General features: G+C 33.9%; 4 protein-coding genes across 9 annotated transcripts in view; 2 read left to right on the top strand and 2 right to left on the bottom strand.

The window, feature by feature from the left end:
• Positions 1-8,378, top strand: part of LOC105454667 (supervillin-like) — a 16,240-nt gene extending 7,862 nt beyond the window's left edge. Inside the window, 16 exon segments of the mRNA XM_011697463.1 lie at positions 1-596; positions 1,034-1,129; positions 1,402-1,570; positions 1,735-1,892; positions 2,019-2,260; positions 2,408-2,612; positions 2,716-2,867; positions 3,559-4,026; positions 4,269-4,419; positions 4,656-4,807; positions 5,063-5,341; positions 5,733-5,856; positions 6,534-6,731; positions 6,866-7,143; positions 7,367-7,522; positions 7,795-8,378. Coding sequence (XP_011695765.1) covers positions 1-596; positions 1,034-1,129; positions 1,402-1,570; positions 1,735-1,892; positions 2,019-2,260; positions 2,408-2,612; positions 2,716-2,867; positions 3,559-4,026; positions 4,269-4,419; positions 4,656-4,807; positions 5,063-5,341; positions 5,733-5,856; positions 6,534-6,731; positions 6,866-7,143; positions 7,367-7,522; positions 7,795-7,881 — 3,511 coding nt within the window. The 3' untranslated portion in view covers positions 7,882-8,378.
• Positions 8,379-8,609: 231 nt separating this feature from the next.
• On the bottom strand, positions 8,610-10,983 carry LOC105454666 (transcription initiation factor TFIID subunit 12). Its single transcript, XM_011697462.1, has 3 exons — positions 10,432-10,983; positions 9,977-10,169; positions 8,610-9,058 (listed from the first exon to the last, which is right to left on the bottom strand). The coding sequence occupies exons 1-3, from the start codon at positions 10,699-10,701 to the stop codon at positions 8,931-8,933; spliced, it is 591 nt and encodes a 196-aa protein (XP_011695764.1). The 5' UTR covers positions 10,702-10,983; the 3' UTR covers positions 8,610-8,930.
• Positions 10,984-11,589: 606 nt separating this feature from the next.
• Positions 11,590-21,179, top strand: LOC105454665 (E3 ubiquitin-protein ligase AMFR-like). 5 transcript variants are annotated; one of them, XM_011697460.1, is made up of 8 exons: positions 11,590-11,732; positions 15,768-16,071; positions 17,960-18,217; positions 18,442-18,597; positions 18,840-19,162; positions 19,358-19,748; positions 19,886-20,121; positions 20,352-21,179. In XM_011697460.1, exons 2-8 carry the CDS (start codon positions 15,817-15,819, stop codon positions 20,545-20,547), a joined length of 1,815 nt encoding a protein of 604 aa, XP_011695762.1. In that variant the 5' UTR covers positions 11,590-11,732; positions 15,768-15,816; the 3' UTR covers positions 20,548-21,179. The 5 variants fall into 5 exon arrangements, with proteins under 5 accessions (XP_011695762.1, XP_011695761.1, XP_011695760.1 ...); XM_011697459.1 differs by having other exon boundaries at positions 11,590-11,783; XM_011697458.1 differs by having other exon boundaries at positions 11,594-12,070.
• A 3,032-nt stretch (positions 21,180-24,211) lies between these two features.
• Positions 24,212-25,304, bottom strand: LOC105454664 (dolichyl-diphosphooligosaccharide--protein glycosyltransferase subunit DAD1). 2 transcript variants are annotated; one of them, XM_011697456.1, is made up of 3 exons: positions 25,211-25,304; positions 24,891-25,105; positions 24,212-24,505 (listed from the first exon to the last, which is right to left on the bottom strand). In XM_011697456.1, the coding sequence occupies exons 2-3, from the start codon at positions 25,093-25,095 to the stop codon at positions 24,375-24,377; spliced, it is 336 nt and encodes a 111-aa protein (XP_011695758.1). In that variant the 5' UTR covers positions 25,096-25,105; positions 25,211-25,304; the 3' UTR covers positions 24,212-24,374. The 2 variants fall into 2 exon arrangements, with proteins under 2 accessions (XP_011695758.1, XP_011695756.1); XM_011697454.1 differs by having other exon boundaries at positions 24,891-25,280.
• Positions 25,305-26,200: the final 896 nt, after the last annotated feature.

Genomic DNA, 26,200 nt, shown 5'->3' with positions numbered 1-26,200 from the left:
CGACGACGACGTCGACGACGACGACGACGGTCACAAGATACACAATATTGTCGCGAATGAAAAGTCGCTGACTAGTGTCGCACAATGTTCCATTAATTCGTTGGCCAAGAGTATCAGTCAACATTCTCTAGGTGAGGAAAGGTGGAAACAGCAACGTGGTGGTTTGCCATTACCGGGACTGTGTCGTAGCGCGACACAGGTGATAGCGTCGATAGAGACGAGTGAGACACCGAGCGTGAGTATCGCGGATCGGTTGGCCGCGCTACGTCACAACGGCAGCACGAACTGGAAACGACGTGTGGCCGGTGCCAGAGTTGACGAATCGTGCGACGATGACTCGCCACTCACTTTGGAGGAGAGCACAATCAAATCGGGCGTGCTGGCCGACTGTATCGAAAAATTGGAATCTGCCGTGGATAGCTGGAAGAGTAGAATCGTAGAACCCGATGCGGTCAATTTCACTGTCGCTGGCAAAATGAAAATAGCTCCATCGAAAGATGTTTGTTCGCCGTTCCTTACGGAAGCCACGGCGAACATTTCAAATCAGAAGAAAAAAGCTCCGCGTCCGCAGTGGTTGAAAATGAGGAAAGATAAAGGTGAGCCTTTTTATATCCGCACGAAATAGAATGACGATTAAAACAACCATTTCCTTACAAGATCTGCCAAAGATCTGTAGGTCTGTCTTGTTTTAAATGTCTAGTGACATAAATATTTTAAGTATCTGGAGGACATTTTAAAGACGTTATATTTCAGATATATCTGTACGATATTCTTTAGACATTCATGTTACTTAAGGCTCCTTTTTACAAGTGTTCTTTTTTTTTTTTAAACGATCCTATTTCTTTTATCGTATCCAAATTTTCTTTATTTACAAATGACATGCAATAAACTTTTACGTGTCATTTCTCGCTTGTGACGTTACGATTCCAATGGCTGCGGTGACTAGTCAGAAGCCTTAATAAAAGATATCAAAATTAGTTTCTGCTTTGTATTAAGATGAGAGCAATTAAATTAAAAGCCAGCATCTTTTCAGAGCGTACTAATGATGCGGAATCGAGCCCTGCCAGTCCGTGCAAGGAGTCATCTTCTGCCACGCATACAAGCTTCTCTGAACCTAGCGACGACAGCGGTGAGTTAGTAGTGAAAGTCATTCGTACTTTTTCATCTTGCTGATAACCCGCGCTGTCCCAAAAAGAGATGCTGATAGAATAGAAGAATATACATATAGAAAATGTTTGCTAATTGCAATATCTTCCTTTAGCTTCAATGAAATTATATTTCACATTATACTGTATAAGCTGTCTTCTGGGACACTCGTGGTGAGATCGCGACAGTGCAAACGCATGTTTTTCTTTTAATTGAGAGATGTATTTAGTGAAATTAGTTTATTATAATTTGTAGGTGAAGAATGTAAAACGGAGCATGTCTTGTCGCCAAGTGTTTCAGTACCTAAAACGGACGATGAAACGTTTACATCTTTCTTTAGCGGTGTGTCGCTGGAAAAATGCGAGACTGAGTGTCTTGACTTAGATGAAAGCGACTTCGATATAATCGCACCACAATACAAATTGTAAATTTTCGCTTTTACTACACTTTTACTATGCTTATACTCGTGCAAAAATGAAAGAGGGGAAAAAAATAGAAAAGCAGAAAGAAGTCGATTCAGAGAACTATTCAAAATATTGGTACGCGTTTATGCAAATTTAGCTATAATCTAAATCATTTTCTTGACAGATTAGTACAAAAGCGGAATATACAAATGCAACGTCGACGAGCCACCGCAAGAAATCCTCTTAAAGTTCTTGCTGCACGTACGGATTTGAGATCAGAATACACCGAGATTCGCACCAATACAACCGCGAGAATGACGACGAACTTAAATATGAGACAATGTGAGCAATCCTCTGTCACATCTTATATTAATCATGACGTAGATTTTATCTTCGCATATATTTCGAATTATAAGTATATAATTAAAATTTTCAATTCTTCTTACATATGTCTTTGATATTCCGTAGTTGCCCAAAGCTCATCTTTTGCCATTGAGGCTCTCGCTGGCTTGGCTTCTACTGAAGATTTTAGTACGGTGACTCTGAGAAACGTGTCGGAAGCAAGCGTGTCCACGAATAAATTGCGACCATATAAAGACATAATGTTGTTATTGATTAAAGGAAGACGACACGTTCAAGTTAGATTAATCGAACCTGTCGCCGAGAGTATCAACAATGGCGATAGTTATATACTGGTAACAAAATTAGAGGTAATGATAATCATAAGTATCGGAGAATAGAACATGTAATACATTAGCCGATGTAAAACATCGCTCATACATTTATTCTTTACTATTCTTTCTCCTTTATTAATTATTAATCACTGACAAAACTGACTTTCTCAATGAATTTTGCAGATTTTTAACTATATAGGAAAATACAGCAATATTATCGAAAAAACTCGTGCCGCTGAGATCGCATTGAGTATTCAACAACAAAAGGATCTAGGCTGTCAAGCAGTCCAAGTAATCACTATAAACGAGGATAAACTGACTTGCTCGAGGAATCAAGTTGAAAAATTTTGGAGTTACCTTGGTGTGGTTAACATCGAAAGGCTAAACGGTATGTTTCTATTTTTGCTTTCTATTTTTGCAGTGTACGATATTATTATTCTACAATTATGTATGTGTGTGTACATTAATGTCTTACAATAATATCACTATAGTTGTGGAGGCTGGCCATCCTGACGAAGATGAATTGTACGAATCTGCCATTATCGATACAAATATGGTGTACGAATTGAAAGATGAACAATTAGTGTTACACGAAAAATTCTGGGGTACGCTTCCAAAGATAGAAATGCTTAATAAGAATAAGGTAATTTTTGATGAATCTTTTTAATCTTAAAGTGATGCTGGCGCAACAGCCGAATTCATCATTCATAAAATTGCAATGTTTTATTTTTTTGGCCTTTGCCTAATTTAATTTTAAGCTTTATTTATACACCTATATAGTTTGCAGTTTTTAAAACATCTCGATTTTGCGCATGTTTAAACAATAAATTTGAACTGCTTTCTCTCTCTCTCTGTCTCTAAAATTTTCTGTCTCTAGAATTTTTCGAGATATCGATTTAAATTTTAATACACGTTAAAAGAAAAATGAAAGTATAGAGAGTAAAATATTGTGAGAAACCAATTGCTTTTGTTTAAAAAGATTAAGTCTTCTGGAATTCTTATAAATGTAATTCATGCAAGAACTTGTCAGCATAAAAAATTGTTAAGCTAAAAACAATTTTTGATAAGACTAGTACATAACAGGCGCGCGCTGCGTATTGAATCCCATACATCTTCCAATAACATTTATACTAATTTACATTTTAATTAAACAAATTTTAACAATTTTTGATAAAAAATAAATTTTCAAATAAAATGACGCTTGCGCGCGGTGCGTATTAACCGGCTGGCCTGAAAATAATCGCGTTTTATAGTTGAATATTTAATATATAACAACTATTTTGTATAATAAGAGAGGAATTATATATTGTATGCGTTTTTGATGCCTTATAAAGATTCTGGTGTTCGATTTTGGCACTGAGATGTACATTTGGAGCGGCAAAGGAATTTCGGCGGACAAGAAGAAGCTTGCTACACAGTTGGCGACAGAAATGTGGAACAATGGATATGATTATAGCGAGTGTAGCGCTTGTCCGATTATTGCGGCCCATATGATTGGTAATCGGAACAATGATTTGCGCTCGTTCGCAAAATTCGCCAAAAATAGACCCGAATGGTGTTTACTGGCCAAGTTGACGCAACACGTCGAAACAATATTATTCCGTGAGAAATTCCTCGATTGGCCTAATGTCACCGGTGCAGTAAAGACGCGAGGTCGGAACGATAATGAGCGACAAATCGACGGTGCAATAACAGTGCATTTGGATGAAAACGATGATATGTGGCTACCAAATTCTACTTCAGTCGATTTTATTCTAGAAGGCTGTCATTTGGGCAGAGGCACTGGTTGTTACGATAATGAAGTAAGTTTGTTCTTTTATTAGAGCATGACCAAAAGTAGACTTTCTGTCCAGTATAATTGATAATTGAAAAATTAAGATACTTATTAGAGTTTCAAAATAATTTACATTTATCAAATTCTCAATCATTGCTTTCAATGCACTTTCAATGCACTTTTATCCAGAAAAAAAGACGAACTCTATTTATAATCAATCTTCGATTCACATGGTGAATCTAATTAATAATTTCATTCGATTTTTTTTAGTTGAAGAAAGAATATGTTGTTGCTACAACGAGCGTTTTGGTGTGGCATATCGATGAATTCTCGCATACGCTTCTAGACGGATCATCCATTGGTCAATTTTATTCTGGTGATAGTTATATCATTCATTGGACGTATTCCGTCACAATTACTGGTGAGCTGTTTTAACGTTTATTGAATAATTTCGAAATTGAAGAACTTATCTCAAAAACTGTCTTAAATTCGTCACATTTTCTAAAAATAAGCACAACATTTTTCTTTTTTTTCTTTTGCATTAGTTTTGCATAACACGTACCTAATCTTTATTTTTAAGAATATAGATTTAAGATTAAGTATAGATAAACTTTTTAATTATGTAATAACTTTTACACTTGTTCATTATGTCCCTAGGCAGAGAACTCAGTGGTTTGCCGTCCAAGCACTCGGCAAAAGGTCGCGATAGATCTGTATACTTTATTTGGCAAGGTCGAAATGCATCCTTGAATGAACGAGGTGCCGCGGCATTATTAACGGTTGAATTAGACAGCAGTCGAGGTCCTCAGGTATGAGGACAGTAAATGTGCAATCAAATTTGCTATTTCAATTATTTTTTATTTACTTGAAATTATCTTAATATAGATTATTACAATATTGACTATGTTATTATGTAATTTTACTTGTTAATAGTAATTTCATATGTCTTTTCAAATTTTGGACTTTGCAATTATGTTTTCTAATTGGGAAACTCTTTTTCCTACAACGTCTATTAAAAGTAAAATATTGGACAAAATTAAGAAATATATTTTATATGCTTGCAGATTCATGTTGTTCAAGGACATGAACCAGCTGCATTCTTAAATTTATTCTCTGGAAGGATGGTGGTACACAGTGGCAAGAAATCTGACAATGAGAAAAAATGTGAGAAACGATGGAGATTGTACATTTGCCAAGGAACTTTAGAAAACGAGACATTTTTGATTGAAATTCCTTGTAGTACGCGACAATTAAGAAGTAGAGGTTCCTTTATATTGCTCGACACCGAAAATGCAAGACTATATGTCTGGCATGGGAACAATTCGTTGCGCCATATCAGAGAAGTATATTTTTTCTAAAGATTTTTATGATAGTATATTTATACATAATTTAATTAATAATTTGTACATGGATAAAGATCTTAACATTGCGATAGGTTTCATAGTTTACTAGCTATTAAGCTTGAATAACATATAAAAAATGAAAGCAGTAAACGAATCGATTAACCACAGAAATCTGAAAAAAAGTTAAGTTTAAGAATATAAAATTATTATTTATTTATTAGAGATCTGTTAAAATCATGATTATTTTCATCTACTATTTATAGTAGAATGAGTAATCATTCTACTATAATTTTTCATGTGACTTTTCCCTTTATCATCTTGATTGCTTCCCTTTCTTTTCTTTTTATTATTTACCTGTCTATCATTCCTATATTTCTTTGTCTTTGTATAGAATGCATTAAAAGCTGCAAATAAATTGAAAGAAAACCAACCCGAAGAAGCTGGATTATCCAACGAAAATAACATACAAATATATGAAGTTCAAGAAGGTTTGGAACCTGAGGGATTTAGTAATGGTAAATAAAGTTTATAGTGAAAAGTTAACATTCAACATTAAAAGGATGCAAAAGCGGAAATCAAACTCTAAAACGTTTTATCGATTTATGCATACGTATGCGTACGATATTGATGTAGTAGTGTATAGTGATGTGTTATTTACTGCTACGTCAATATCACACGCACAAATTTTCAGATCTTTTTTTATTAAATATCTAAGTCTAATTCTAAAAGCAAAACTTTGTATTATCGTGTAATCCACATTTAAAATTGTTCCTATTTGATACAAATGCACTGCAGAATTTTTGTAGTAAGCAAATATTTGGTTTCAACAAATTGACAATTCTAGATGCCATATGGGACTAAGAGTAGATAAAAAAAGATCTTAATTTCTTAATTTTTTTTTTCATTTTTGGCATAAAGTCGATCGGTTTAATTTAACACATTAGTGTTTATACTTTAATTGTGAAAAAGGATTTTTAAATCTGTAAAGGCAGTTAGAAAGCAGTTAGGAGGGGTGCAGAAAAATAATTCTGTTTGGTCAGTAAAATAAACGACTTTAGAATCCCCTTAATGATTGAGACGTGTATATATATATATATATATATATATATATGTATATGTTTTTAAAATTTATTTTCCTATTGTAAAATTGTATATTGTTATAAAAAATTTAAAGAATATACTTTGTTTTTAGCGTTAGGTGGCATAAATAAAAAATTGTATTGGTCGTTAGAAACAGCTGACATACAAGATTATACTCCAAAGCTTTATTATTTATCCAGTATTTCTAAAAAATTCCGCGCAACGGAAATACTTTGTCCATATCGTTGTCCGGATCTGACAACACCGTTTCCTTTCTCACAAGATGATTTGTACCAAGCGAATCAACCAGGTAAAGATGCTTTTAGAAACGCATTTTTATTTTAATAGCTTTTTTTCATGAGAAAACTTTTTATGAAAAGTTTTAGCAAAATTATTTATCCGTATTATTGTAAGCATTTTTATATCGAATCTTGCAATTTTTAGCCTTATTTTTATTGGATGACAAGAATGTGATTTGGATTTGGCAAGGATGGTGGCCTGATAATGGAACGGAAGATCAGTACGGAAGCAAAACTGTCCGATGGCAAGCTGAGAGGAGAGCGGCAATGACGATAGCGATACGATATTGGCGAAAGACTCGAAGCGCACAAACAACGAATCTTCCAATTTATTTAATATGGGCTGGTTTAGAACCGTTACAATTTACAAATCTTTTCCCGGAATGGACGTATCGGGACGACGTTGCTGAATTAAATATAGAGGTATATTGAAACGGACATTTCCTATTTCCTTGGCTGCTCAAATCTTTTTGTATTTTATTACTAGAGGTAACTTGAAAACAATAACAAACTGTCTTCATTTATATTAGAATATTTGAAATGTAAATAAAAAAGAAAAATCCTTTGATATATCTTGCGATCGTGCGATTTAATATAATCTTTAGATATGCATATACAACGTATAATATACATTTAAACATATCAGGATGGCCGGAATCCAGGAGAAGTATTAACCGTGGAAAATGAATTGGCTCGCCTAACACAAAGTACATATCCTCCTGCTCAGCTGTTACAAAGACCTTTACCTGACGGGGTCGATCCAACCCGTCTAGAATTGTATTTATCCCAACAACACTTTCAAGTTAGTATTATACTATTATTGCAGTATTGTAGACTAAGTGCAGTTAAATAATCATATCTATACGAATGTAGATTGTCAGAAATGAGGAAAAATATATATTTTTATGATATTTTACCATAACTTTGGTTCATTCAACATATAATTTTTTTTCTACGTGTTTCTACACTGCTAATACTAAACAAAAAACTACACAAGTTAAATTGAAGGTGGTCCAGTAAGAAACATATTACTTGTCAATAGAGGATGTATAAATTATATTTTGTGGTTTATAGGAGCTGCTGGGAATGAGCAAGGAAAAATTTCAACAACTTCCAGTTTGGAAGCAAGTGAATCTCAAGAAAGATATAGGATTGTTCTGATGGATCGTTTTAACTGCGATTAGCAGTAGCTGCCCTTGCATAATGTTCGAATTTTTATTAATTGTTTCATAATTCTACAATTTAAGAATCAGAAAAAAGTCTCAACTTCTAAGCGTATTTTTCTCGGAACTTTTTGTGTATAGAGAATGAAACATTTCGAGAAACATTTTGAGAATCGGTGAATATATTGTCGACGATATATATCTAATAATTAATTAATTTAAAAAGAATCAATGCGAATCAATCCGAAAATGTATTGTCAGTACTATTTGAATTATAACGCATATGTATGATATATAATAAGCGTATGTGAACACAGATTATATATTTTTAATACGTGCTACATGCGAAATCTGCTTGCAAACATTTTCTTTATAATATATTTGTATGATGTTTATATATTGCGAGTGAATTGTCGCTGTTTTCGCCTTAATCGTGTAATATCTGTATAAGATGGTTTCTATAATTTACAATATATTCTGCATTTTTAAATAGTATTTCACAAAAAATATAATTGCAATCTTTCTTTCCTCATCTTTATACAAGGGGTGGTATTTTAGAACAAAATAGATATTTCCATCATGTTTGAATATATATAAAAAAGCAACAATCAACATTATTCAATTTCAAAAGAGCAACAAGATAGTATAAAAACTGATGATAATGTCCCAATTTTGAAGATCATAATCGTAATGTATAATTTGTTTAAATTAAGAATAATCGTAATATTTTCTTAAATATATGTATATTAAACATTTTATTAAAGAATTAAAAAAAAATACTTTGTACATAAAGAAACTTTCGTAGCATAAGTTAAAAGAAATTTGCTGTTTTTATACAAACGTATTTTTATCATCTGGATTATAGTAAAACTAAAAACTATTAAAAAGAAAAAAAACCAATTGGCACATGTGTGAAAAGGAAAAATTATGTACAAGATGAACATTTTTGTTACAAGACGTTCATTGTAGCGGCACAATAGCTTGAGATTAAAAATATATAAAATAGCTTTTAATTCTTCACAACTGATAAACTAATTCACAAAAGGATTAATATTTCTTGATAGACTTTCGTATAAGCGCTAGTCTTTGCTTATGCGCTTCGGTGACAGTAGCTCGTTTATATGGACGCACTTCATCTGTACCAAAACCGGGAATCCACATATTCCAATTTCTTTCTAAAAATTAAAATATCATAAATAGCATTTATATCTATATTCGTTTGGATAATTTATTTCACGAATAAAACGTTTCCAAGTTGTAATTGCTAAATTTTACGGTGCTGAAAGTTTATGTCTGTGATTCAATGGAGCATACGCAAGTAAATACAAACACGCAATATCTGCCTCTTGATTTTTGATTTGGATAAACTCTAATATTAGATTACAAGTCTTTCAGGGAGTAAATAAAAAACAATTTAAAGTATTATTAAAAATAATGTTTTGCTATTACCGACGAGATACTATTGAAGACCGACATTCTTATGAGAGTTGTGTGTGTGTGTGTGTGTGTGCGTGCGTATGTTGAAATTTAAACAATTATTTAATTTAATAATATATAATATTAATTTTATGATTACTAAACTAATTTTTTAAACATGTACATATACATATTTACAATTTGCTAATAGTTAATTTTATTTAAATTTTATTTAATTTTAATATTACATAGTTACTATCCATGTTTGTTTATCCATGAAAATGACAGTAGAAGAAGAAATTGTAATTTTCCAGCAATATATCATGTTACAGTGTTATATAAATATGTATATATATGCTTATTTATAAAGCATTTGTATAATAAAAAATCATTATATCATCATATTTAAATAATGCACTATTCAAATATTTATATTAACAATTATAAATTTATATCAATGGTCAATAATATCGATACTCTTCTTCAGTTACATCTGGATAATTGAAAAGCTAGCTCTTATTTTGATGACAATTTGCTCAGGATTGACACGCGGTCCTTATATAGTTTAGTATCTCGTTTTTAATAATATCTTGCTATTACTCACAGGAAATTCTTTTAATAAATTAACCTCATTTTTTGTGTAAATAAAAGAAATTATAGCTATTAGCATAACTCACCTAAATGTAACTGTACATCTTTAACTTCTACCGTGTTGGCATGACGATGCTTAGCTAATAGACAAGCTGCGTTTACCGTTGTTTCCACAAAGTCATCCGCTAATTGTAAAAGCATCTCTTCCACCTCCTCATCTAATTGTTCGGTAGGATCTACTTCCCTCACCAAGTCTTGTAGCCTTGTTTTTGTTAAAAACTAAAATCAAATAGCATAGTAATATCTATGGCATAGTAATATCTATGGTTAATTGGCGAATACTGTAGCAAAGAATAAAGTCAACGAATATATATATATATATATATATATATAGAGAGAGAGAGAGAGAGAGAGATATAGCAAATTATATCGCGTAAAATAAATAATGTTTATAGACTCGTCAGAGATATTATATTTGTAAACAATGGTCATAATTATACACAAGTAAGCAAGTATCATAATTTTCTCATTGATTACGTACTTGTGGAAAATCGCTAAAAGAACTTGGAGTGGATGATTGCACTGGTTTCGGAGGCTGGGGAACATACTGAGTTTGTTGAGATTGCGTTTGTGGCTGTACAGCGGTTGTGGTAGTGCCACCGCTTTGCACGTTAGACAAAACTGGTGACGTCTGATTATTAGGTCCCACGGACTGTAGAGTTCCAAGCACGGGTGTCATTTCCGAGCCCGTTGTAGTCGTCGTTGTTGTCGTTGTCGTTGTTGTCTGCACGATAGCACTTTGTTGTGACATTTCGAGAGAAGCGATGCAAGTCGTTGGATCTTCAACGATCTCCTACTCCGCTTTCCGCTGCTAGCTGCTACCGTTCCGCGTTCACGTAATTTTGAGGCGAGCAATCCTTTATCGCACTCTTGACTTGACGCGCGTTAACACGTGCGTGAAGAAAAGGAATTATTTAACATATATTTATTATTTGTGAAAGAAAAATTACAACGACAGAATATTAGACACTGTCAAGTAAAATGTAAATATCAACAAACAGCATTCTACTAATCCATAAACTATATAGTATAACTATACGGACGATATTACACGATGTCGATAGCAATTAGGAGCGCGGACGACTACAGAGATCTGCAACGATTGAAAAGATAATAGAGTGCAGTGTAGTGTTCTGTAATAATTCCACGTTGGTAACAACGAAAATATAACATCAAGATTTATTATTTATTACAACATTTACAACTACTGCACGCTTACAATTAGTATAATTTTGCATCTTTCTCTTAATTCGCTAGAGCATCGCATTGATAGAAAAGTTTCGTCAACAAATTAATTATTTTTCGGGTTATTTATAATTTATATCAATATAGTCGATAACATCGGGAATCTTTAATTACCTCCCGATCTCTCTTTGACAAATATATAATTAGTCATGAAAATTTTGATTGGCGGTTTTTAATAATATCTCGTTGGTGATACTGTGATAGTAGATACATACATACATATGTATATATTTTGGCATAATCGGTCAAAATGTCAAATCACATATGCATACATACGCGGGGCGGAGCGGCCACCCCGCCACCTGCAGCCAGTAGCCTGCACCACAAATTCGTTGGACGCCTCCTGTCGTGAACTTTAGGTACTTTGTATCGTCTAAGCGTGACATTACCAAACGAGCTTCAGTCTCTCTTGTCTCTCTTCCCAAGTTCCGTCAGTTCCGAGAGTGCTAGATACGTCTGTTCTGTGGTCGAGTGTCGAGCGTGGCGAACGTGGTCGAGCGTGTCGAGCTGAGCTGTCTCGACTCCCGGTTGATGCTTGTTAGTAGTACTGGGTAACATTTGCAGAGTTGATCGTGCTTGGTGCTAATTGTAAGCAGTGCTACCGTGGTCCACCTATCGTGGTCGCGGGTTGTGATATGTCATATCGTTCACATCGTTGCGCCTACCATCAAGTCGTCCCGGGTGTGTTTATGACAACGTGAGAGAGATCGCTCGTTTCGCCGTCCGTGCGCTAATCGATGCAGCGCGTCCGTATTGCGTCAGTCTTGGAGGTCTTCCATCGAGATTTCGCGGCACGTTTATGATGTAGACATCCCTTGAGACATCCCGCACAAGGCGAGCCTCGGGAAATAGTTGAAACAGACGTTTGCTCGTGCGTAAGTACGACACGTGTCGCCAAACAGTCTTGCGTTCGAGGGACGACCCTCGCTCTCTCTCTCTCTCTCTTTTCTCTTTTCCGTCGTCCATCTATCCCCGGTTTATCCTACTCTTTCCTTTCCTCTCGCAACGCAACGCAACGCAACGCAACAACCGCGTGTCTCGTTATTCTCATTTTCGTTTCTTGCTATGTATGTACATACATACATACGGCTGATACGGCTGGCAGAGCCGGTGCAGGTGCAGCGTTCGACCGGTGCATAATAAGTGTGATACGATCAGCGTCAAATGCGTCAATCAGCATCGCGGCATTCGCGGCGCGGCGCGGTTAGTTATGTCGCGTACGCTTAAGGAAACGTGTTCCTGACGCCAGCCACAGAGGGTAATTTTCGTCACCCATTTGCTCATACCTTCTGCATCTCCACGCACACACACACACACACACACACACACACACACACACACACACACACACACACACACACACACACACACACACTGGCGTGCGTCCTTTCTTCTACAAAGCCGATTACGTCCGATGATAAAATTACATTGATTTTCTGTCTCGCGTGAGCTGTTGGAACGCTCATCATCACCAACTGCGGACTTCTCGCCTCGCGGCTCGCCTTGCGAATGCAGCACAATTCTATCTTCTCTAACGCGTTAAGAATCCTATCAGATTACATTTCGGTACTTATATTATCAAATCGACATCGTGGCAGATGCGTTACGCGATCAAACTGATGGCCATTGATTCAAAGACTTTCTCAAAGATACGTCGTCTTTTTACATACAGATGGCAATTTCAACAGGAATCTTTAGATCTTGAAACATTGCTAACACACGAAAAATACCTAAATAAACGATCAAAAAAATGTCAAGTGCACACACGTTTATCATACTCGACGTGTGTGTATAGATGTGTATGTGGGAAAACACTAAAGATATTATGTGACATTAGTTACGTTGTACAAATGTCCTCCGATCAAGTTCCAAGTATAGAAACCCAAGCTATAGCTGAGAAATGTAACCGCGAAACGAATGGACGCGAGAATGAAGCGCGAGAAAAGCAGGGAAAAGAAAGCAGGCGGCAGGCGTTATCTCCAGATCGAATTATCGTGTAGCAGCTGCGGTATTTGTGGCGATCGTAGCTTGTGACTCCAAGCTCGTGATAGCTCGTGCACCTTGCAGGAAGCGCAGCGACATGTTCGCGTTAACTCTTTTGCCGACTTGCCGCGTGAAAGGCGCTTTCTATCCGCGATTCGCGACCCGTCGCGTCGTCGCGATCCATGTTCGACATATCTGATATCGAGAGAGGACCAATTTCACGTCCCAAATTTGCAACTTGCCCAAAATCTCAAAAGAGATGAGAATATTTTATCTGTACTGACTGTACTAAATATATTAAAGACTTTTATAGCGTATCTATGAGCAAATCGATTCTCGTTGCGCTGATATTCCTCATTTCTTTCAACCCGTTTCGAAACCCGTGGCGATCGCCACGACTAATTGCGTAACGACCGCGTTTAATTTATCGTTAGATCTTGCCGTCGAAAAATATCGCGATTACTCATACACAGGTGTGGACAGTACTGTACGTGCGTATGCGCCGCGGTAACGTTTGATTATATAGCGTCAAGTTCGCATCGCGTACGCAGCGTCATTTCCTCGCGTCTACATCCAGCGAGCTGCTCTCCTCCTTTTTATCTCTCTGTGTTTTATCCTCGAATTATTTTATTTTAAAATAACATACGTCTCGAGATATGTTCAACTGTCGAGTTACTTATCGATATTAGAAATTGCGATTTGTATGAATCAAATATGAAGAAAAATGCGTAAGAAGCGCGCGTTGACCTTTAGAGATGAGTATACGATAGCACGCACTCCTATGTTTGGCAGAAAATTTAGCGTATGCGTTTGGATCTGTCTCCCCTTTCTTCATCTCGTGCTCTCGCATATCCTGACAGATGCAGGGAACGTTGCGCTACCTACGTAATAGTGCGGGAGGATTTCTTCGATCGAACCGTGTTCGATCAAAGAGTAGAGTTAACGCGACTTGGAGATTCCGATCGAACGAAATTTAAGTACTTTTGACTCTTGAATAGCAGGCCGGTCGGTTTGTATCTTTCGGCGAGTACCTACATTTTGCGTGTGACATTTCTACTATTATTACTGCTGCTGCTGCTGCTGCTGCTGCATGCTACTACTGTTCGCGGCCAGGTTTCAAGGTCACGTCACTGTCTCATCGTTTAAGTGAAATATTCGATGTACGGAGAGACAAGACAGAGCAAGTAAATATGTTTAAATAATTAAGTCATTGATTCTAACTGCGCTCGCGATATAACGAAAAGCGATCATATCGTGGTTGGTTATTTTTCTGGCAAGATGATTTTGAATATGAAGATAACGTACATATGTTTGTTGCCCGATGTCCGATATTTGATATTCATCCTTATATATTTATATTCATATTCTTGATATTCGATAGGCGTATAAAACTTGTGTTCCAGCTACCTGCAACTAGGATGTATAATTCTTGGTAGCAGTTTAGCCTTTAGCCGCAATAGACATTTTCAATGTCGTATACGTATGCCATAACTGTAATATTGTTGTATCTTGCCGTTTTTCGAGGAATCGGTGAAAACTATCGTTATCGGTATCGGTGGTATCGCAACTGGATGTCAGGAGGGCTAGGCAGGAGTTTTACATGGATAAATTTTAAACGTCATACGCGTAACGCGAGTACCTCGATCGACGCGGAAGTGTCGAAAGGGACGGGTGATTCAAACAGATCCGTGATCATTATTTTAGCATCTCTCGTCTTATGTTAGAAAGTACGAAACACGAATCTGATTTCTTTTTCCTTTTTTCCTTTTTTCCGAATCGAATACGAGGAAGCACTCCTGCAACAGCTAACTTCGATTGCGTTACAATGTACCGACTAATGTCACACGACGTTGTGCTCCTGCACGATTGTGTAGAATACTCAATACACTGTACAACATTATGTAGAATTGCCGTTATAACGCGCGTAATATGCCAGGGGTGTAGCGTATAGGTATGCGACATACGATATCTTATACACATTACGTGGCGATATGCAGAGCCGAAGTGATCAACGCGACGTGGATTCGTCGCATTCGATATCACACAAGTGCAGACACAAGTACATACAACTATGCAGCGCAATAGATATGCGTTGACTCACGATCGCTGTACCTCGAGATATGCTTTACGCTTTCAAACCGTTTTAAACTGCGTCCCTGCATTTTCGTTTCTCGAAATCACTATCGTTTTCCAAGTTTTATTTCAACATCATTTTGTCAACATTATCATATCGATAGTAAACGATGCGATGCGCTCGATTAAAAACGTGCATTCGTCGAGATTATATACACATACCTTGTTAAGACTGATAAGTTTCCGTGATAATATAACGGTGGACGACACTAGAGAGCTAATCGATAGCACATTCTTTCAATGTTGATTTTATATACGGTTTTATTTTTCAAATTACGAAATTTGAAAGATAGGAATCTGTAAAAACTTGTAAAGATACTTGATTACCGATATTTTCCAACGAAAACATTCGTCTTCTTACAGTTTTAGTTTTTATGTAGGTTTACAAGAAAAAAAAAAGAAAAAAAAAGAAAAATATCAAGTCTTTATAACCATGACTCAAACTTTTGATTACAGATTTAAAAAGTGTTTCAACACAAGCAAAAATTCCAAAATTCTTCCAATCATGCCGATGGAATTTTTGGAGCGGTTACCGGTTCCGAATCTTCGAGTGTATACCGCCATAAGCTTCACCATACTTTCCTGTTCTATATACTATGCCACTCAAATAATCAAGGATCCTGCTTGGCGAACGAATCACACGCACGTCGATGTCGGAGGCCATTCTGGAGGCACCATCGATCCAACTGATCCGAGAAGTCTTGGCACGCATCTTAAAGAACTCTTGGAATGTATGGTGGTGGAACCTGTCTGTGTCTGGGTATGTTTATTATATGAAACAAAGTAAATGAATGTAAAAATGTATTGTAGTTAGAGGAGATCCTATAATAGTATAATACGTTCCTAAATAAAAGCTTTGTGCGTATTTAATCCTTTCGATATCGTTGTCATATCTAGCTATTGAGTTTTCTATTATATATTTTAAAAACTTGTTGACATTGTCCCTTTGAAATGTGTACGCTTGTAGACTGTATGAACGTAAGTAAACAGTGTAAAGTTTCGCGATTCTGTTTTCTTGTTTAGCCAATAGAATGGCCATTTGTCTCTTTGTTAAGCGAGAAAAAAAAACGATAATGAATGAGTGATTGAATATAAATGACAACTGATAAATTGGACCAAGATTCACGTTACGTATTGTTTAATAACAATTTTACATCGATGTAATATCTGTTTTAATTTTTGATCGCGATCAGGGCAAATGACATAAATGGTCCCGATTACGTGATATTTGTACAAAATATAAATTTTTCTAGCAGCGAATTAATGTCCGTCGATTTTCATCAGGTAGTCGAACGCGGTAGAACGCGCTACTTTCCTCCCTTGTGACATTACGTGTTTCGTTACAATTGTGTCGTGTACGACGACAATTACGCAACTATATATCGCGTGTTTATGTCTGGCTCTCTCTATTATTCCTTCCTAACTATAATATCCCAAGTTGATTTTTGCGTTACGCTACATTCATATGCTATTTACGTTAGGAAACTCAAATTCCTTATCCGCATTCGTGTTGCATAAGTATTATTTTGCGTTAATTTGCACATTTGCGTTACAAGTAATATAATAGAGAAAAAGTTGCGTTTCTTTTTTTTTCTTTCCACATAATTGTTCTTTAAAATTGCAATTTTTTTTAAATTACTGTATCTGTTATCAAATTATAAAATTATTCACACAAATTTAGTAATTACAAGCGGAAACTTGTCATATTAACTTAAATTAGTTACTATAAATTACGATCAAACATTCTTTAATTATATTTATCGCTTAATTGTCAAATTATCCTTGCGAGGTAGGTAAAGGTATCAAAAGTGACCGACAATGCTTCACGTCCTCCCTCTCCCCCTCCCCATATTATTATTTCTTATTATTGCAATTAAATATTTTATGGAATTAAGAAACGATTTTGTTTCATCAACAAAATGAAATTATTGAAGATGTAAATGTTTAATTTTATTATTTTGTGCTACATAACGTTAAGAAGCAAAAAAATCATTGTTGCTATATTACGTAATTTTTTCCTTTTTCATTTCGTATGTACTTATATCAAAATTTTCCAGTGATTTACACCTCGGATAATTGCATTCACGTATTTCAGAATTGTTGGCGAGACATTGAAACGGAGAATGTTTGAGTCTAAAATTAGATGGCCTTTCTCAATTATTTGGCAACGATTAAGCAATACTTGTTTCAATGACTATCTGTCACCTGTTTAGAGTGCGCGTGCCGAAAAACATCTATTTCATTTTGTTTTTGAAACAAGATATAAAAAAAAAATAAACATAAGTTTGACTAAAATTCTAAAAAAATTCATAACTTATTTCTTGTAAATATAAAAATTTAGATTCGATCAACGTTAAAGAAGAAACATGTTGAATCAGATTTGTTATTTACGTTTTAATTAATAAATTTTTATCCTCCAAAAAGTTTTTAAATATACATATATTTAAAATTGTTATATCTTTCATGTAATAATACCTGTATATAAGTATTTTAACGAAGAAAAGAAAAAAAATCCATATACGGATGTTCTGTTAATATGTACTAATTACATTTTACTTTGAGTTTTCTGATTTCTCTAACAGGCTAATAAATTTCTACCATATGTTGCTTTATAATCCCTTATAATTTCTTTTTTTTATAATTTACAGACTTTAATCAACATGGCTTATTGCATGTTGATTCTTCTTGGCAAAACCATCCAAAAGCTTGTATTTGGTGAGCTACGTGCCTCAGAGAGCCAACATTTGAAAGACAAATTCTGGAATTTTATTTTTTATAAATTTATCTTCGTTTTTGGAGTTTTGAACGTACAATACATGGACGAAGTAGTACTCTGGTGGGCATGGTTTATGGCGCTCGGCTTCTTGAGTCTTCTTAGCCAACTTTGCAAAGATCGATTCGAATATGTGAGTATAACGAAGAGCAAAATATTATATATATATATATATATATATGCAAAAAATTGTAATTAATTTTGAAAATATAATAGAAATATCTTATATGACTTGCTGCTGTATAGATATATATTAATTTATAATAAACATGTGTTTTGGAAATGTTTTCTCATACTTAATAATTTACAAAGTATTATATGTTTCAAGAAATACAATATCTAATTCTTTGATTTTAGCTATCTTTTTCACCTACTACGCCAGGATGGAGTCACGCCCGACTTCTCGGATTGTTGACGGCGATTCTTGTGCTATCTTCCTTCATGCTTTTATTCTGTATCGCTGCAGCCTTTTTCTTCATATCTTTCAATACTTTTGCTTTTATGGCAGCTGAGGTAAGCAATAATCTAATAGGTCAATTATTTTTCGACATTAATTTTGCATATTTGCCAAAATTATTTAATTTCTAATTGTGTGTATGTATAAAATCTACGCAAGTTCCGCAAACTAAAATTTTTTGTTAATTCGAGAATTAATTTTTTAAATTAAGATTAAGAAAAATATAAAAATGTATTATATGCTACTTAAGAATATAATTGATCTTTATCTTGTAATAATTATATGTTTTGGTTCGTAGTGTATTCTACTCGGAGTCCGTACGATTCACGTGATGTTACGCTATGTGATTCATCTGTACGATACTCGTGGCGCCGGCACTTCATCGCAACGCTCTTGGGATAAGCGTGGTCCATTGACCTACTACACGGATTTAATTTCGGAATTGATTGTGCTAGCAGTCGACTTTTTTCATCATGTTCACATGCTTTTATGGAGTAACATCTTTTTGAGCATGGCATCGTTAGTGATATGTATGCAATTGAGATATCTGTTTTACGAGATACAACGGCGAATCACGAAACATAGAAACTATTTGGCTGTACTAAATCATATGGAGCAAAAGTACGTAATATGTATTTATTTTTAAGTTTTCATTTTTGACATAAATAATAATTGGCATAATAACATTTTATTGCAAGTTTGCATTTTATTCTAATTTTAGAGAATTATATAAAAATCCATAAACTCTTTTACAATCGCAATAAATTTATTATAAATTTTCAATAATTCTTTCGAAATAAAAACTTTCTTTTTCAGTTATCCAATGGCTTCACAAGATGAATTAGCCGAGAACTCTGATAACTGTGCGATTTGCTGGGAAAAGATGGAAAGTGCTCGTAAATTACCTTGTACGCACTTGTTTCACAATTCATGCTTACAATCCTGGTTAGAACAGGATACATCATGTCCCACTTGTCGATTGGCTTTGAGTATGCAAGCAAATCACAGAGAAAGCACTCCAGAGATGCCACCCGAGCCACAGACCCCTACGAGAAGAAACGGTAACCATTTTTTCCTTTTTCTCGATGCATCGAGATACGTGTCTTGGTTGCCCAGTTTTTCCGTCGAGGTCTCACACAACAGAGTACGTGGTAACATAACTACATTGGTACATACTAATTCCCAGATGGATGCTATGGCGAGACAGGTAATACTATGAATATATATATATATATATATATATACATGTATAAATTTTATTTTAACAAATATCTTTATTAGGTACAATTACTTTTTCCCCGTTATTCTCGTAATAAATTTCATTTTAACAAATATCTTTATTAGGTACAACTACTTTTTCCCCATTATTCTCGCAATGTAATCCTAGAGGATCTTAGAATGACTCGATCAGTTGAATGGACAATTGAGAATATACTCGATGGGGTATTAACTATACCACATCATTTAATTGAAGAACCGCAAGAAGAATCCGTCCCACAAATACAAACAAACATGATTATGCCCAGCTCTTCGATCCAAAATTCATCGGATCCTAGATTCGATATTCCTTTTGCTGACAGGTAAAGATAATTTGAAATATTAAGGATATGAGGCATATGAGGCATAGAAGCCGCATTGTATTTATTAGTTCTTGAACATCAAGAAACAAAAAATTAATAAAATCAACTCATTAAGAACCTGAAACCTGTTTCTCAACCGCATCGAGATGAGAAACTTTTTGTGATATTGCTTGCAATCTAGGACATTATTTTTTATGGGGTAAGCAGTCTGAATGTATTATTTTTTTTAGTGGAGAAGAACCTTCAAGCCTTGGTGGTCGTTTCTCGAAATCATCTACTGAGAGAGAACTTATACTTCAACGACGAAAAGAGCATATGCGATTAACAGCACGCAGAAGGTATTTGGAAAAACATCGGAAATCCGAGATTGATTCGATAAATTCGCAGATAACGAATACTGAAAATGTTGAAAATACTACATCTTAGACATAAGCAAAGATAAGACCGATTACGATTTTGAATTCAAATTACGCAGAGCTTCATTGTTGACATAAAATTGATAGGCTGTACGTTTTCTTTTTCTTTGGATACGAGACAAGATCGTGGAACATACAACGCGGTGCATACTTTTTGCTGATGACTAATTATTAAATAGCAAGAACTATCGAAAGACCTCTTTGTGTATTTAACAGTCAGAGTACTCTTAACCTTTGAAAAACAGAAAATTAAAGTCACACAGTCAAGCCACACATAGATTAGGCGCAACATTAAGAATATCGAGAGGTTGTGAACGATATACTCATGAACGATTAGTATTGAACTAATTACTCAACGTTATCAAGTTATGATGAAAGCTACAATGAGACGATTAAATTATAATAGAAAATATTAAGATTTTTACGTAATTTAATTAAATATCATGCTAATAGTAAAACATTAAATTTCTATAGCGATATGTAATACATGTGTTTTTGGGAAAAAAAATTATTGGAGAATAACCTCATCGGTTTTCGAAAAAGCCTAAGCTGCATTGTCCACTTTCTAACAGATTAAAATATTGTTTTAAATCTTTCTATTTTCCTTATATATCTTGTATAATTTGTAAAACAATATATAAATTTATGAATAATTAGAGAGAGAGAGAGAGAGAGAGATAGAGGTGGGAGAGAGAGGGAGGGAGGGAGGGGAGAGAGAGAGAGAGAGAGAGAGAGAGTTTCTGGTTATAATAGGTTATAATAATAACTAAATGTGTTAATTTAATGTATGTATTTAGTGCCATAAATAAATTGAAGTGACACGTGCCAATTCAATGAGCATGGATTTAGTTGCTCATTAAAGCTTTAATAGCTATTTCTAAAAAAGAATAAATGCATGGAGATATATATATTGGACATGTGTGCATAAAAGTATACTGACTAGCAATATGCACACAGTGATCGGTGATTTATCCAGAATAAAGAATATAAATTGCAAGATTCTTGATTCGAAGATATAACCAGTCATGCTATGTTTGTGCCTGCAAACAAGTGTTTAAGATACATACGTGCTCTTCATTGTCTATTAAAAATTTAATTTTTTTTCAAATTTTTGATTTGTCATATATTTAGGCAACACAGATGCGTATATATTTTTGAATACGTCCAGGGAACATTTGTTCTGTTTTACAATGTACATTAGTTATTAATATTACATTTCGAGAATTGATAATCTTATAAAATAAACTTGTTTTGCACAAGTACGAAGATTAGAGTAACAAGTTGTAAATCTTGTATATAACTTAGTTTCGTATGTAATGTGCAAAGGTTCGGAAGGTTATCATCACTTTTGATGAGGAATTGTTTTTTGCAGTATTTAATGACATCGGATATATACGTTGAAAATTTTATAGAATTTAGATCTGTATACTACTGACATACGATAATAATGACGTATATTTACGAATAAACAATTGGTACTAAGTTTTTTGTTGCATATTAAAAATTTAATTGATCAAAATTATATATATATATATATAGAATGTGTGTGTGTGTGTGTGTGTGTGTGTGTGTGTGTGTGTGTGTGTGTGTGTGTGTGTGTGTGTGTGTGTGTGTGCGCGCGCGCGCGCGTGTGCGTGTGTGTGTGTGCGTGTGCATGTGTGTGGTGTATTTTTATTTTTAGCGACGTGCGAAAAATAATTCACTTCAATACAAATAAAATCTACAGTTGCATACTTTATGCTATCATGAGAGTTCAATGGGATAGTAAGTTTATTGTAAATCTTTATAAACTCTTCCGAGCCTTTCATAATAAGTTACGTTCATTATACTTGAATATATAGTTATATTTCTAATTATAATATTTACATTAAAAATTTTAGTTTAATGAAAATTTTTTATATTTTATGATTTATTATTTATTTTAATACTAATACAATCAGCATATACATTGTGTGCGTGCGTGTGTGTGTGTGTGTGCGTGCGTGCGTGCGTGCGTGTGTGTAATATAAATTTAATAATAAAATTCGCACCTTTCAGTTTCCCTAACTTGTGATAAAATTTGACATAAATATTTACCTAAATTTACGTACACAAATATACAATACACATTAGAAAAAACCGTAGAATATAAATATATACAGGATGTGCCAGAATTCGCAACTGCAAGTTAATAACAGATTCTTTAATTGTGGATTTAAAATCGAGTCATTTTTTTTTTAATTTTTCAGCATTGTATATCTTTGTAAAATCTTAAATTAAAATGTTATCAGAATCTACTTGAAATTAATTGAAGAATATGATTGTATATATATTTTTGCTCTACAGTAAATCGTAGCTTGTAAAGAATTTCTAGAGTAATGATTCGTAATTTGGATACTATTATAGAGATATCTCCAAGTGTTTTTGCTGAGAAAAAAATATCAACTTTAAATTCATCGGAAAATATTGATCAAAATATAAATATGTATTTGTTTTCATTAGAATTAAGTCAATCATGGGACATCCTGTATTATGATACATTATTTACTACTGCATCTAAGAGATGAGAAAAATTTATTTTACTAATGATGCCGACATACATCGTTGTATTAAAACTTTGTAAGTAGCTTTATTTACATCGAATCATTTATATATTTTTTATGGATCTCTAAGTTGCATATAAATAGATAATAAGTGATGAAACATAAGGTAATTTTTATTTGAGGCAACTTTCTGCGACTGGCGCAAAATTTACTGTTTCCATTGTAGCTATCGTTAATAGTAGTATTAGTAATAGTTATATTTTCAAAACATTTAAGTTCTTACGTTTCGTAGGCAAATCTAAATTGAATTTATCAGAATAAGAAATTAAAATTTTTAATGTTTTTGTTAATTGCCTCTATGTGTAAATAAAATATATGCATGAAAATATATGAATATTTTCATATAAATGAGAAAGAGCTTTATTAAATTATATTGTTTTTGAGAAACATAATATCTGGCTAGTTTGGCGAGTTAAAAGGATAGTCTAACGCTTTCCTGAAACTTTCGAAGTTGTAACTTTATATAATACAGTACTTTTCTCCTTAGAACCTTTGTAAATATGAGCATGAGGTGTCCTACGTCTCTTCTATTATAGTAATGTAATATCTATTCCACACTTGTGACATTGTACAACTAGTAAGATAAATAAAATGCATTATAGATTGTTGTAGTTATATTGCTTACTTTTATCTTACACGACTATGTAAAAGTTCCTGTGCACTATCAATTTATCTTGAATTTGTAAAATTATTATATGACACACTAGAATAATTATATTAATACTTGTGAAATTACATAAGGAAATGATTGTATACTTTTTTGGTTTTTTTAAAAAGAATCTTACATATATCACGCCGATCATTATTACAGAAATAGTAATATATGCTCAATATATAGATATTATATAACGTGTTAAATGATACAATTTTACATCAATATAGATACCGATGTATATTCAAAGTAATTTTATGTTGCATAAAATATTTCTGCAATAAATATTTTTGACCTTTAGTTTTTAATACATAACAAAATGAGACTTACAAATTTATAAATCACTTATTTTTGACTAGAATTAAGAACTGGAGTAATTCGATACTATTAATTTTCTATATTGCAAAAAAAGGGGAGAAACAAAGACGAAAATGGGATAATTATTTTTATAAATTATATTAATCAATTACAAGATATTCAAATGGAAATTAGAAAGTAACAATAGAAAAACATACATCAGATACAATTTATTTTTGAAAATAAATGCAGTTTGCGACATTGCAAAAGACATAGTTGACTTATTATATATTGCAGGTGCACATCTTATCCAATGAAATTCATTATAACAATGTGTAAAATAATATGTGCAAAAATGAAGTCTGCAAATCCTCTTTCCGGGCTTATACCGTGAAATTGACTTCTATTTTGTGGATTAACTTGTAATCGAAGACAAACTGAAAAAGAAAATATGAAATCATCAATCCTCATGTATGTAATCTTATGAAACTTATAACGAAACGTATAAAATGGATTGAGTGAGAGAGAGAGAGAGAGAGAGAGAGAGAGAGAGAGAAAGAGAGAGAGAGATGGTAACTTCAATATAATTGTTTCGAGACATGAAATAAAGAATTAAATTGGTGTACTGAGAGAAATTCGTATCAATTATACAATGAAATGCACAATAAAGTGGCAAAAAAGAGAATTTCTAAGCATATATCTGTATTTGTATGTATACAATATCGGTACGCATGTTAAAAAAATAGTCGGCGAATGATAATATAACCGTAGAAAGAAAACGAATAAGTGATGTACATGCGTAACGAATAACGTTATAATTACCTCCTAGAATGAAGCAAGATACACAGGATATGAAACCACTGAGGAAACTATTGAAGGGAAAGGTGCCGACGAGACAACAATACACGAACTGGATAACACCCGTTAGAAATACGTACAATAAGTACGAATCGATAATTTTCAGTTTCTTGGGTGTATTTTTCGTGTACTCCGATCCAAATTTATATAGCACCGTCAACGCCGTCATGTTTATCGATCTTGATGCAAAATGTTACAAGACAGGAAATTAAGTTTAAAGATTTCTCGCATATACACGCGTGGCAAGCACAGTCAGTTCGATGTGACACGTATTGCACGTATACCTTTTATACCTCTCGCCATCACCCCAATCACCCCCGATTCATGGCGTCAACATAACCACGGCAAAACGAACAATCATAAAGGAATGAAAGCAAGCAGATCGGCAAACTTGAAACAAATTTCTAACCAAATTTCCGCGAGCATTATATAGAGAATTTATCCTAGCTACGTTCACTTTTTGTCCATTCGATGACCAATGAAGTTGGAAATTTCTAGAAAATACAGTTTCTTATTGGACGGCGAAACGTCGCTATCCCCTCCCTCTGCGCCACCAATAAGGAAGATCGAAGTGCTGAGTGCTGACCAGTGCTGACACCGCCTCTGACACTGCTGACACTGACACTGACACTGCTCCGACGATAAAATATATCTACCTCTGTATCACTCCGTATGCTTCGTAGTTCACATGTAGCACGCGTATTTCGCAGCTCGCACTTAATTGTCAGGGTCGAATCCGTTCCATTTCATACATGATGTATGTACATACATCATTTTATATATGATCCTTGAACTATTCCCATTGAATGTTAAACAAAAATCAAACGATACATCATGCGTATCATGCATGCGAAACGGAACGTATGCCTATGTGTACCTAAAGTTAATTGCTTCGGAAAGTGATGCAGTTGCAGTTTACGAATATCGTTTTAACATCGTTTATCGTGTTTGTCGTTTGCCGGGTACGTGATATACGAATAAGAATTTCTATTGTTACATTTTAAATTCATCTCCATCAAAATTATAAGATGGAAGGTGGTTTAGAAATGATCAAGCGTCTATATAATATAACGTATAATATATATAATTAATTTCGCAGCAGCTAGTATTCTTTGAGCGAATACCTCTTCTTATTTATATTTATTGTAATTATACGTACAATTTTATTTAAAACATCAATAACTGCAATGTTAGTGAATTAATTTTGTTATTAATTAAATTTCTTCGTGAGCTTATTTAAATTGATTTATTTTTATATTTAACATGCAACAAAT

The sequence above is a fragment of the Wasmannia auropunctata genome, unplaced genomic scaffold (genome assembly GCF_000956235.1).
Source record: "Wasmannia auropunctata unplaced genomic scaffold, wasmannia.A_1.0 LD335976.1, whole genome shotgun sequence".
Lineage (NCBI taxonomy): Eukaryota > Metazoa > Arthropoda > Insecta > Hymenoptera > Formicidae > Wasmannia > Wasmannia auropunctata.
Note: the sequence above shows the minus strand (reverse complement) of the source record. Positions and strands in the feature narration are given on the sequence as shown.

Bases quoted from the DNA above. Each gene is read 5' to 3' on its own strand.
- LOC105454666 (XM_011697462.1), bottom strand. From the start codon at position 10,701: ATGTCACAACAAAGTGCTATCGTGCAGACAACAACGACAACGACAACA. The intron at 10,170-10,431 runs GTACGTAATCAA...ATTTGATTTTAG, and splicing joins CTTTTAGCGATTTTCCACAA to TTTTTAACAAAAACAAGGCT. The intron at 9,059-9,976 runs GTGAGTTATGCT...TTTAATTTTTAG, and splicing joins AGATGTACAGTTACATTTAG to AAAGAAATTGGAATATGTGG.
- LOC105454665 (XM_011697457.1), top strand. From the start codon at position 14,337: ATGTACGGAGAGACAAGACAGAGCAA. The intron at 18,218-18,441 runs GTGAGTATAACG...CTTTGATTTTAG, and splicing joins GCAAAGATCGATTCGAATAT to CTATCTTTTTCACCTACTAC. The intron at 18,598-18,839 runs GTAAGCAATAAT...TTTGGTTCGTAG, and splicing joins TTGCTTTTATGGCAGCTGAG to TGTATTCTACTCGGAGTCCG.
- LOC105454664 (XM_011697456.1), bottom strand. From the start codon at position 25,095: ATGACGGCGTTGACGGTGCTATATAAATTTGGATCGGAGTACACGAAA. The intron at 24,506-24,890 runs GTAATTATAACG...TTTCTTTTTCAG, and splicing joins ATCTTGCTTCATTCTAGGAG to TTTGTCTTCGATTACAAGTT.